Source organism: Nerophis ophidion, linkage group LG01, assembly GCF_033978795.1.
Source record: "Nerophis ophidion isolate RoL-2023_Sa linkage group LG01, RoL_Noph_v1.0, whole genome shotgun sequence".
NCBI classification, from domain to species: Eukaryota; Metazoa; Chordata; class Actinopteri; order Syngnathiformes; family Syngnathidae; genus Nerophis; species Nerophis ophidion.
This window is the reverse complement of record NC_084611.1, coordinates 49,215,318-49,229,151: the sequence shown is the minus strand read 5'-3', so window position 1 is coordinate 49,229,151 and position 13,834 is coordinate 49,215,318. Positions and strand designations below refer to the sequence as shown.

At 37.1% G+C, this 13,834-nt stretch overlaps 1 protein-coding gene across 7 annotated transcripts in view; it reads left to right on the top strand.

Annotated features, from left to right (window-relative positions):
• LOC133556192 (RNA binding protein fox-1 homolog 2-like) overlaps nucleotides 1–13,834 on the top strand; it is a 115,009-nt gene that overhangs the window by 78,166 nt on the left and 23,009 nt on the right. For 4 of the 7 annotated variants that reach the window (XM_061905914.1, XM_061905902.1, XM_061905883.1 and 1 more), the window contains 4 exons: nucleotides 7,481–7,568; nucleotides 11,222–11,278; nucleotides 11,349–11,505; nucleotides 13,469–13,514. In XM_061905914.1, coding sequence (XP_061761898.1) covers nucleotides 7,481–7,568; nucleotides 11,222–11,278; nucleotides 11,349–11,505; nucleotides 13,469–13,514 — 348 coding nt within the window. Of the gene's footprint in view, nucleotides 1–7,480; nucleotides 7,569–11,221; nucleotides 11,279–11,348; nucleotides 11,506–13,468; nucleotides 13,515–13,784; nucleotides 13,822–13,834 lie in introns of all 7 variants that reach the window. The other 3 variants (XR_009807473.1, XM_061905889.1, XR_009807475.1) reach the window with 3 other exon arrangements.

Sequence of the window (13,834 nt, the reverse complement as noted above, 5' to 3'; positions counted from 1 at the left end):
CTAAAGAGTCTAGTTTCATTACATTACGACAGCAGGTACAAATATTCATGAGAACACTCCTACAGACAGCAGTAAGTATGAATAGTTTTAGTTAAATTGTACAATTTACAAACGCTGCTTGGAGTGATGAATAGAAGAATAGAATAAAAAGTACTTTATTGATCCCTGGGGGGGAATTCAGCACCACAGTTCGCTCACAGTAAACAATACCATACGATACAATACCATACCATACCACACGATACACACTTTATTTATAAAACCCTTTAAAAACCAGCACAGTTAAAGAACAAAGGACTGTACACCATAAATAAATACAGGCAAAGGAAAGACTACAAAATAAAATTTAAAACTGAAGTAAAATACACATTGAAAAAGCCAATACAAATTATTCTAAGAATAATTTGTTGGATAAAAAGCAGTTAAAAAGTTAAAAAACAGTTGAAAGTCTCATGCTGGGTTAAAAGCCAGTGAATAAGAATGGGTTTTAAGAAGGGTCTTAAAAGTAGCCAAAGAAGCGGCCAATAAACACTTAGGTATTTTTTTTTTACATGTGAATAATATAAATACAGTCTATTATACATTCAAGAACAGTCAAATAGGAACATATGCATTATACAGTATATGTCATACCAACCGACCTATACTCCTTGGTAGAGTGGCCGTGCCAGCAACTTAAGGGTTCCAGGTTCGATTCTCGCTTTTTACCCGCCTGCTCCCAGTGCCACCCACACTGCTTCAAATGGAATTTACATATCGGCTTTCACTATGTAAAGCGCTTTGAGTCGGTAGAGAAAAGCGCTATATAAATATAATTCACTTCACTTCACTTCACAGTCTGATGGCTGTCGGAATGATCCACATGAGTTGAAACGCTATGGACCATTAGAAGAACGACACTTCTACGTCCGTGTTAAAGCACTAAATCAGGGGTGTGTCAAACTCATTTTAGATCGGGGGCCACATGGACAAAAATTTACTCCCAAGTGGGCTGAACTGGTAAAATAATGGCACGATAACTTAAAAATAAAGACAACTTCACTTTTACTTTTTTTCTTTGTTTGAAAATAAAACAAGCACCAATGTAAAAATCATAATGTTGTTTGGGTTTTTTTACACATGTTGCGGTTAATCATTACCATGAATTGATTAACGTGGACCCCGACTTAAACAAGTTGAAAAAATTATTGGGGTGTTACAATTTAGTGGTCTATTGTACGAAATATGCACTGAACTGTGCAATCTACTAATAAAAGTTTCAATCAATCAATTTATTTGTCGTTTATATTTTCTGAATAAATTATGTGATAATGTTCACCAGTCAACTCATTGGTGTCTATCAAAATTAAAAATTATATATATATCAAAATCTAATTACAGGTTGTTATTTATGTGGTTTGATCATTTTCCTCAACTGATGTACTAACATCGTGGTTTATTTTGTACATATGTATCATCATTTACAAAGATACAAATAATTGCTATTGTGACATCCAGTGGACACATTTAGAACAGCAGTTTCTTTCATTCAAAAATTTCAGGTTAATTTTTATACTTTGCAAACTCATCCCGCGGGCCGGATAAAACCTGTTCGCGGGCCTGATCCGGCCCTTGGGCCGTACGTTTGACACCCCTGCAATAAATGGAAGCATACTTCAGCACATGCAGTGAGCGGCCTCGTTCGCTGCATGTGTTTAATGAAAACTATTTGCTTTAAGGCAGTCAGCGAAGAAAAATCGATAAAATTAGCCGCACCGTTTTATACGCCACAAGGTTCAAAGCATAGGAAAAAAGTGTTGTTTTTTCCTCAAAATGGTGCAGCCCTACTACCTAGCTGTCTCTCTCTCTCTCTATGTCGGCATCTGTATGACATCATACGGGTCTGTGTCATCTGTGTCGTGTTCCGGCCACTGGCTGCATTTTGGCGCCTAAGCGGGGCGGCATGCTGAATGAAGCATGAGTGCCGTGTTAGCCCGGCGGAGAGGAAAGTGCGGCTGTAGGCGCTCGTCTACACATCAACAGATATGTGGCTGCAATATGTGCACTCATGTCCAAGGACAGATCCACACCTGGGATCATTAACTAAAAGACTTCTTGACCCGTTTGGTCGTGGTCGGTGTGCATCGGCGGTCGTGTGCTTTGAGATGTGTCGGCGTGTGACACTGACCTGGGATGCCTGGCAGTCTTGATGTTTTTTCTTGATTTGACAAATGAGATTTGCATCCCCTTTCTTTGTCCTCATTCTACACATTGTAGCGCTAAATGTGTTGTTGTTGTTGATGGTTGCACACCAAGATGGCTCGTTCACTCTCATGTATGTGTCTTCATGTGGACTGGCTCCTCTTCCTGCATCCCTCCATCTTTGTTCAGTGCCCCTCTCCCTCCCCCTCCCCTTCCTCTTCCTTCTGTACGACCGTGGGATTTGGTTGCTCTCTCGCTGCCGCTCATGCTTGCTGATTGACTCGCCGTGCGCACCTGCGCTGATGTAAGACGCTCTCGACTGGCCATGTGTAACTTGTTGTATTTCCTTTTGCATTGTGTACAACTGATGACGACGCTGCTTAATTCACTTTCAATTGCCCTCTTTCCTTTCTTCCAAAAGTAGTACCTTGCAGTAATCTCCGATTTCCTTTTGAATGCTGTTTTGTTTGTTCTGAAATGTTTGTTGTAGGCCTGGGCCGATAACAATTTTCCCACGATGATATATTGACGTACACATTGTCATAAAAAAAAAACAATATTTTTGCCTTTATTTTTTAAGACCAAATTAATCACTGATGTATTGACAATACATAATGATAATAATGCAAGTATACCCTTTCAAGTGCAACAAAAAGTGTGTATTTGTCATCTATTTTAACATTGCAATTGAAATCAAAACGTTTAGATACCAAATTAGATAAAAAATACAAATCAATCAATCAATGTTTACTTATATATCCCACATCAGGGCAAGGAAAAACTCAACACAGTGGGATGACAATGACAAAACCTTGAAGGGGACCGCAGATGTGGGGTCCCCCGCCCCTAACATAATAGTGAGAGTCGAGTCCATAGTGAATCTAACATAATAGTAAGAGTCCAGTCCATAGTGGATCTAACATAAACGTGTGAGAGTCCAGTCCATAGTGGATCTAACATAATAGTGTGAGAGTCCAGTCCATAGTGGATCTAACATAATAGTGTGAGAGTCCAGTCCATAGTGAATCTAACATAATAGTGTGGGAGTCCAGTCCAAAGTGTAACCATCAGGAGACCACCCTGAGCGGATAAGAACAATATATTGCTGCACTGGAATTAAAATCACAACCAAACAATAAAACAGGTTGTATCTCTGTTAAGGAGGGTGGGGACCCTCAATATACACAACCAAAACAATTAATGAAATGGTTAAGTAATTATTGTGACCAAAATGATTATAGTTATAATTATTATTAGCATTGTTTAATGTGCTGAAAAAGTAATCTTTTAACTAAGCTATCACATTTTTTTTCTTGCTTCATTAGAGTAATATTTTTGTTTAAATTAGTTTGTCTTCTTCCATTTTAATTTGTTAACATTTATAATTGTGGCCTGATCAGTGATTTCACTTCTGGTTAGTGACGTCACATGAGCTCACTTCCTGTTTCAACTCGACACCAATTTTATTTCCGATAACCTAGTGCAAAAACCGAACAGCCTTAATGTTTAATGTGAATAGTGTAACTCGATTATTTCGACACCAATGTGTTGATACAAGTTTAATATGTGTAATAACGCTTCTCAATAGATGTTAATCCGTCTTGTTTACGTGTTAGCACCTAAGGTAGGTAACTAGCTAACAAATGCTAGTTGGTCAACATATTTATACCATTCACGGTTTTTCGATCACTTCAATTATTCAGGTAATTGACTTATTGTTTAATGTGCTGTAAAAGTCATATTTTAACTAAGTCATTACATTTTGTTCATAAGCACCATATTATTTTTATTGATGTAACCTATTTTTTTTGTGATGTTAAGTTCCTGTTATAAGCTGTTACACAGTATATGCCTTGAGCTCTTATTTTGAAGGTGCGAAGAGTGGAAGTGTTGATACGTTGTGGTGGAGCGGAGTTTTGAAAACAAACAAAATAAAGCGGTCCTCGTGTAAAAAATCAACAAAAAAATGTGTGTTAAAATATGTTTTACCTTCTTCCATTTTAATTTGTTAATGTTTATCATTTTTGCGTGATCAATGATTTCACTTCCGGTTAGTGACGTCATTTGAGCTCACTTCCGTTTCAGCTCTACACTGATTTTGTACTTTTTTTTTTTTCTTTTTTTTTTTACTTACCGTATTTCCTTGAATTGCCGTCGGGGCGCTAATTAAATCAAAACCTCTTCTCACTCCAGCGCTTACCAAAGGCATGTGGTAAAGGCAAACATGCACTAATTATTTTAAAACCTCTTCTCACTCCGGCACTTACCAAAGGCATGCGGTAAATTTAGGCCTGCACTTAAACATTTGAGTGTGATGTAAGGATACCATCATGAAAAGAACATTTAATTAAAAAAAAAATGTTATTATGGTCTTACCTTTACTTATAAATGAAGTCTATGTGCAGCTCCTTCTGATCAAAAGCATCGATAACTTGTTTATAGAAGTTTTCCTTATCTTTCTTCAGTTTTACAAGTGTTTCTGTCTCGATGGAGATCTTCCTTTATTACCTCCTGCTTCGATTGAAAGTCCAGTTTAGAAAACTGTTTTATTTTAGATATGTAATCCTCCATGTTAAAAATGCAAGCGAGAGGAAAAAATAAACGATCGCTGCTCACTCTTGCTGCTTGTTGTCACTTCATCTACAGCCGAGTAGTCGCAAGAAGGATCACTAGCGCCCTCTACCACCAGGAGGCGGGAGTCATTTAATGACTCATATTTGACACAAGCAGCTACGGTATATTAATAAAACATAGCTGCTTACTGTTCTTTTTAGCATATTCAATAGCTTGGACCTTAAATCCTACTGAATAGCTCTTAATCTTCTTCCCTTTATGCGATTCCAAATGATTGAAATCAGCATCCTCCATTTTGAAAATGATGACAGGTGAAGTGTCACTCACGACGTGACGAGTTTGACCCGGCGGAAATTGTAGGCATATGCTAATTATTTGGCGAAACGAGTTTGACCCAGCGGAAATTCTAGACATTCGCTGAGAAAAATAATATTTGGCGAAACAAGTTTGACCCCGCATTAATCCTGAGCCGGCAATGCTAAACATGCGCTAATTATTTTGCAAAATGAGTTTGACCCGGCAGTAATTCTAGGCAGGCGCATAATGTATACCCGGCGGCAATTCAAGGAAATACGGTATTTTGATTATTGTTTATTGTCCGTTTGTAAATGTTGAAATTTATTAATAAAAGTTAAAAAAAATTTTTTAAACTCTACACTGATTTTTTTTCGATAACAAAAACAGAACAGCCTTTATGTTTAATGTGAATACTGTAGCTTGGTTATTTTGACACTAATGTGTTGATACAAGTTTAATACAAGGAATAACGCTTCCTAATGGATATTAATCCGTCTTGTTTACATCTAAGGTAGGTAGGTAGGTAACTAGTAGTCAACATAAATTTACCAACACGTGGTTATCAATCACCGTTTTTTGGTCATTTCAATTTAATACGGTAATACAGCTGAGATAGGCTCCAGCACCCCCGCAACCCCTAAAAGGAAAAGCGGTTGAAAATGGTTGGATGGATGGAATATTAACTTCTAATAATAATAATTATTATTGGTGTTGTTTAATGTACTGGAAATGTAATCTTTTAACTAAGTCATCACATTTTGTTCTGGCTTCCTAAGAGCCATATTATTTGTATTTGTGTGTTTGAATATGTTTCTCTTCCATTTTAATTTGTTAACGTTTTTAATTTTTGCGTGATCAATGATTTCACTTCAGGTTAGTGACCTCATTTGAGTTTACTTCCTGTTTCAACTCTACACTGATTTTATTTCGATAACTTTGTGCAAAAACAGGACAGCCTTTATGTTTAATGTGAATTATGTAGCTCGGTTATTTCGACACTAATGTTTTGATAAAAAATTTAATATGGGAAATAGCGCTTCTTAATGGATTTGAGCATAAAAATATAGGTCATTGACATGAAAAACTCATATTGTCCCCTAGGCCAGTGGTTCTCAAATGGGGGTATGCGTACCCCTGGGGGTACTTGAAGGTATGTCAAGGGGTACGTGAGATTTTTCAAAAATATTCTAAAAATGGCAACAATTCAAAAATCCTTATGAATATATTTATTGAATAATACTTCGACAAAATATGAATGTAATTTCATAAACTGTAAAAAGAAATGCAACAATGCAATATTCAGTGTTGACAGCTCGATTTTTTGTGGACATGTTCCATAAATATTGATGTTAAAGATTTGTTTTTTTGTGAAGAAATGTTTACAATTAATTTGATGAATCCAGATGGATCTCTATTACAATCCCCACAGTGGGCACTTTAAGTTGATGATTACTTCTATTTGTAGAAATCTTTATTTATAATTGAATCACTTGTTTATTTTTCAACAAGTTTTTAGTTATTTTTATATCTTTTTTTCCAAATACTTCAAGAAAGACCACTACAAATGAGCAAACTTTTGCACTGTTATACAACTTAATAAATCAGAAACTGATGACATAGTGCTCTGTTTTACTTCTTTATCTCTTTTTTTCAACCAAAATTGCTTTGCTCTGATTAGGGGGTACTTGAATTAAAAAAATGTTCACAGGGGGTACATCACTGAAAAAAGGTTGAGAACCACTGCCCCAGGCGGTGAAATAATAGTAGGTTAAATTTGCCATTCTTTTACCATGAATTGATTAACGTGGACCCCGACTTAGACAAGTTAAAACACTTATTGGGGTGTTACCATTTAGTGGTCAATTGTACGGAATATGTACTGTACTGTGCAATCTACTATTAAAAGTTTCAATCAACCAATCAATCATGTTAATCTTGTTTGTTTTAATCGAAGGTAGTTGGCCACATGTGGTTATCAATCACCTTTTTTCAATCAATTCAATTTATTACGCTATTATTAACTGTCGGACGTTTTACAGCAGTTATCATTACTGTTTATTCGTAGTGCAAACGCCCGCAGTGCTGAAACCCATTCAAGTAGACACCTGCTGGTTATCCAGGCTGGATAAGGTACACATTTCATTTTCATTTTATTGTCCAGGTATTTAACCGGTTGGGATACCGGCCCAGGCCTATTGTGTTGTTTGTGTGCCAGACTGCTCGTCTACTCACAGGGGTTCTTCTTTTCAATGTCTCTCTCCTCCAAAAGAAGCGCATGCATCAAACGCCATCGCTGCTCATCAACAGAATTAACCAATGTCAAGGGATTACCACAGCTCACAATACACACATTCCCCATTTCTTTCAATTTGATAACCCATGTTAAGGATGTGTTAACAACCCTGGGTGTTTACCTCCAATGTGTTAGGTCAACAATGCCACGGCCAGAGTGATGACCAACAAGAAGATGACAACTCCGTACGCCAACGGAGAAGGCCTGGCAGCTCTACCATACGGTATTACACTCCCTTCATCACAATGCTCGGTAATCTTTAACAAACGAGTCTTTGACACAGCCAAGCTTACATAAAACAGCAAATGCATTCCTACTATCACTATCTAATTACAATGTAGCAATTCATGGTCATAAAAGTATTATCATAACCGCGTATTTCACTAAGCCCTACCGTATTTTGCGGATTATAAAGAGCACAGGTAGAAAAAAATATATATATATTTTTCCATATATTAGCTGCAGATAAAAATGTTGTGAAATTAGTTATTTACACACAAATATTCTGCAAATGTTTATTTACCGTATTTTCCGCACAATAAGGCGCTCCTTCAATGAATGGCCTATTTTAAAACTTTGTTCATATAAAAGGTGCATAGAATAGACGCTACAGTAGAGGCTGGGGTTACGTTATGCATCCTTTAGATGGAGCTGCGCTAAAGGGAATGTCAACAAAACAGTCAGATAGGTCAGTCAAACTTTATTAATAGATTACAAACCAGCGTTCTGACATCTTCGTTCACTCCCAAAATTAATAAACAGCTGTTTTATTATTTTCCCCGAGGTAAATGGTATTGTGTTTATCTTTTAACAACAGCAAAGTATAACTTGTAGTGCAACATTTATATCACATAGTGGAGGGGAACTATTCCTCCATTCAATAACCACGTACAAAACAGTCTGATACTGTTACGGTAAATCTAACGTTAGTGCAATCACAATATAGTAACACTGGAAATAGTGCAAAGCAATAACAATATATCAATAACGCAACGTTGCTCAAACGTTAATGTCACACAACACACAAAATAAACATGTAAAGCTCACTTTATTAAGTTATTCCTCATCCACGAATCCCTCAAATTCTTCTTCTTCAGTGTCCGAATTAAACATGCCACAACAGGTCTCGCAACTACGGTAAGCAGCCGCTGACTTTATTTTCCCCCGTAGCAGAAGAAGCGCGGTGCATGCTGGGATATATGAATGCGCGAAGCATGCCGTTTCATTTACATTTGTGTTTATGTAAAAACCCCAAAAAGGCTCCTATTGAGTGATTTGATTTCTTCAGGAAGGCAGAAATTGTCACTGAACTGCTAGACAACAGCAGCGACATTAACTTCATTAATGTCGCCATATATCCCAGCATGCACCGCGCGCTTCTTCTTTTACGGGGGAAAATGAAGTCGGCGGCTGATTACCGTAGTTGCGAGACCTCTTGTGGCATGTTTAATTCGGACACTGAAGAAGAAGAATTCGAGGGATTCGTGGATGAGGAATAACTTAAAAAAGTGAGCTTTTCATGTTTATTTTGTGTATTGTGTTGTGTGACATTAATGTTTGAGCAACGTTGACTTATTGATATATTGTTATTGCTTTGCACTATTTCGAGACGTCGTTAATGGAGTCAGTGTCGCTGCTGTTGTCTAGCAGTTCAGTGACAATTCCTGCTATCCTGAAATCATGTACCTCAATTGGAGAAAAAAAAAGTATTAGTTTATAGTTAGGAATTAGCAGTAATGTCCAAACCAATGAAAATTATTAAAAGAAGAAACACAACTTCAGATTAATTCTGAGTAGTTACATTTTTAATTAAAAAATATTCCAAATTCTCTTAAGTGTTAGCATATTAGCTAATGCTAACGATACTATCTTGTTTACATTACGATAGCACATACAAATATGCATGAAAACAACAGACATCACACACAGGATGCTTTAATTAGGTAATAATTGTTTTAGTTATATTGTAAAACTTCCAAACGTTGCTTGGAGTGATGATGAAGAATCCCTACGAGTAGAAACGCTATGGACGGTTAGAAGAACGACCTTCTACTTTTGGGTGAAAGCACTGTCCATCCATTTCTACCGCTTGTCCCTGATGGGGATATGGGGGGTGACGGAGCCTATCTCAGCCACATTCGGGCAGTAGGCGGTATACACCCTGGACAAGTGGTGAACGCACTAAACGTAAGGATGCTTCAGCGCATGCAGTGAGCAATCTCGTCCAAAAGATGGCGCCATTGCACAAACAATAACACACCGTTTCACAAGAAGAAACACTATGGATGAGTCAAAGACAAAACGGCTGTTGTATGTCCGGTTTAAAGCACTAAACGGTAGGAAACACTGTAGACGTTTTACCCCGCAGCACCTGCAGTGAGCGAACATGTGAGCACAAACAACACACTTTTTCAGTGTCTCCGCTTGTATTGCATGAAAATTCTTTGCTGAACACAAAACATTATGGCTATTAGCGAAGAAAAAAAAACGTTTTATAGGCCGCAGGGTACAAAGCGTAGGAAAATAAAGTATGGGTTCATGGTTAGGAATTTACAGTAATAATGTCAAAGCCAATGAGAATAATGCAATGTTTCACGTGTTGCAGTTTTCTAATAAATATCCTCATTTCCTGCCAGTGGGTACATATTTAAAGACGAAGGAATATACAACTTCAGATTGATTTTGAGTAGTTATATTTTATAAGTAGAAAAACCACCAAATTCTCACAAGGAACACACGCTTTGGTTTGAGTCACAGTCACTCAAACAATGTGTTCCCAACTTAGACATGTGATCCAAATACGTTTCAAAATGTTTTAAAATGAAAAAGTAACAGATGCTAGGTGTAAGAGCATAAAACATGCGTCAACACCCGTGCTGGCTTATATTTTTATTTTTATTTTTTTAAATTATTATAATTTTTTTAATTATTTATTTTATTCATTATTATTTTAAAAACATTTATTTATTTATTTATTTTTTTAATCTTTTATTTTTTTTCCCATTCCCCCCACTTGTTTACCTGTATCTCACCTCTTTTGTAAGGGGCGCCGGAAGTTGGCAGATCCGTCACCGATCCTGTTCTGTCTCCCTGTAATGTTTGTCTGATCTTGAATGGGATTGTACTGAAAATTTTAATTTCCCCCTGGGGATTAATAAAGTATATCTGATTCTGTTTATCTGGCACATTTAAAAATCCATTACCCCGCATCAGCAATTAAACAATAACTCTTGTGGTATTATCAAAATTAAAATTGCAAAAAATATATTAAAAGTGAAAAAAAAAAATATTTGAACAAATGCGTTTATGGTAGGATAGACTTTATTTTAATCCCAAAATGGGGAAATTGTGTTATTTTAATGCAGATTTCAAAAAGTACACACAAATAAGGTAAAGAAAACTTAATCTTATTCACCTCCTTCTAACCCCGCCCGCAGTAGGGAGGGGAAATACATCCCAGAAATGTCTCAATAATAACATGAACAATATTTTTATTTAGGAACTTTATAATATAGCGTCTTTATATCTACAGTTCTGTTAAAATGTAATAATCACTTATTCTTCTCTTTTGTTCAAATGTAATAATCACTTCGAGCAGATTTTAGCTCAATTGAACCGCCTTGTTGTGTCCACCACTAAATATAGAAGCCAGACAGTGGAAACATGCACATTGACTTGGTCATAAAACTCATTTATTTATATTGATGTGGCCAAAAGGGGCCTGATGATTTAGCAGGTGAATTGAAGATAAGCTAATAAAAAAGTGCTTCAAAGTGAACTCGCAGTGTGATTACTGTGAATGGTCAAACGTGAGCGTACAGTATGTTGTCTTTGATCGGTGTGGTTTTTGTTCAAATTCAATTTCTGTGCCCTCAGCCGGCTGGAAGCTGAGCCCCGTGATGGGAGCCATGTACAGCCCTGAGCTCTACACAGGTACTAGAAGAAGCCATAATGCATGAAGTTCATGGTTAACCTTTCACTTTTCCTTCCTCCCGTTTGCCAGTTCCAGGGTTCCCATACCCCACCGCAGCGGCGGCTGCCACCACGGCGGCGGCAGCGGCCGCCACCTTCCGCGGCGCTCACCTGCGGGGTCGCGCACGGCCCGTCTACAGTGCAGTCAGGGCAGCTGTGCCACAAGCTGCCATCCCCACCTACCCTGGGTAAAGACAAGTCCTTTTCAACTGCATGTTGGATTATTGAATATGTCACTTTGCTGAGCTGAAATACCATTTCTTTGTATGTGGAATTATTGATAATGACATCAGCCGGCTTCAAAGTGAGCAGCTGAATAACTACCCTATTTTCTGGACCGGTATATAAGCCACACCCACTCAATTTTAGGGGAAAAATATTTTCCATATATTGGTTGCAGATATATATGTTGTGAAATAAGTTATTAACACAGTAATATCCTGTAAATGTTTATTAACATACTTTAGGTGTTTTGTAACAAGGCAGTAAAACGGATCAAACAAAACGTCAAATGCTTGGGCAATATGAGCCCATCAACACGGACGAACCAGCAAGGATACAGTGATTACCTGATGGCAATAAACAAAAAGACGACATCTGATTTTGTTTTTCCAACTAAATAATAATGATGAAATATGATGCACTGTTAGATGTTCAATATTTATTTCAGTTAAATTGTTGATTACAGAAATGATTCAACTTAGTTTTGTTGTTTAGGATAGCTAAATTATTTTACTTCCAATTACAGTACAATGGTAAACAGTTTTACAGTAATGAGAAATAAAAGTGCATGCCGTATATCCTGGATTGTAGATCACCCACAAAATTATTGAAGAGAAAAATATTTTCCAATTATTAGCTGCACCGGACTATAAACTGCAGATATATGTTGTGAAATTAGTTAATTACACAGAAGTATTCTTTAAATGTTTATGTACACCTTAATTGTTTCTAAACGTTGGCTGCAACACGGCAGTAAAACGGCTGATCAATCAAAACAGACCCACGAGTCTATCTCAGCCCGATTGAAGCTGAGATAGGCACCAGCGACCCCAAAGGGAATAAGAGGTAGAAAATGTGTATATATATATATATATATATATATATATATATATATATATATATATATGTGTGTGTGTGTGTATATATGTATGTATGTGTATAAATATATATATGTTATATGTTTATGTATATATGTAAATATATATATATATGTATATGAGTGTGTGTATATGTGTATGTATGTATGTATGTGTGTATATATATATATATATATGTTATATGTTTATGTATATATGTAAAAATATATAGATATATATGTGTATATATGTATGTATGTATATATATATGTATACATGTGTGTGTATATATATATATATATATATGTGTGTGTATGTATATGTAAAGTATGTATGTGTGTGTGTATATATATATATGTTTAAGTATATATGCATATATGTAAATATATACACATATATATATATGTGTATATATATATATGTGTATATACATATATATATATATATATATATATATATATATATATATATATAATCATTCCTTGCACACTAATTGACTGAAAGAGTGCACACTTGCCAATGACGATGTCATGTTATCGATGGGGAAAATGCATTTTTAGATGGTATGATTTGCGGCTAGGAGACACTGAGAGTAACAAGCTGTAAACAAAATGGATCAGAAAGGACAGATCTTTAAAAATAATTTGAAAAATGTTTAAAAAAAACTTCGGGTTTTTTTTTTTTTTTTTTTTTAAACCCCGGACTTCCTCGGGACCAAATCCGGCCCATGGGCCGTAGTTAGGGGACCACCGCTCTAATCCGTGATTTATGGTATTGACAATATACAATGAGGTGGTATAGTTTCCTGCATGTTGCACGGTGTGTAATATAATCTCTTTCTTTTCTTCTCCTGTTTGAAAACCTCTCTCACTCCTCTTCCTGTGCTCAACCCCCTATCTGACACCGGGTGGCGCCTCACGCCATTGTTTTTATTACTCTCCCTCTCCCTTGTTTCAACTCTCCACCACCACTTCCTACTTTGCCTCTCTCTCTCTCTCTCTCTCTCTCTCTCTCTCTCTCTCTCTCTCTCTCTCTCTCTCTCTCTCTCTCTCTCTCTCTCCCCCCCCCCCAGCGTGATGGCCTATCAGGATGGTTTTTACGGCGCTGCTGACCTTTACGTAAGTTTACCCGCCACTCCGCCCACTGCCTCACCCTTTGCTCTCCACGTTTTTCACCCCTCTTGCCTGTGGGATTTTTGAGTGTGATGGCAAACCCACAGAGAGGCGCACTCGTGTGTGTGTGTATAGCCTCTCCTGGTTGGAGATGGCCCGCAAACTCAGGAGTGGTTCTCCCGTGGGGTTTGCTCCCGTGCGTGGTGTGCCATTACACTTGAGATTGCGTAATGGTGCGTGTGCGTGTGACAAGAGCTGTTTCTGTTCTCTCTGTAGACTAGTGTTTCAGGACATTAGTGGCAGATTGCCTCAGGTAGGGTCGACAC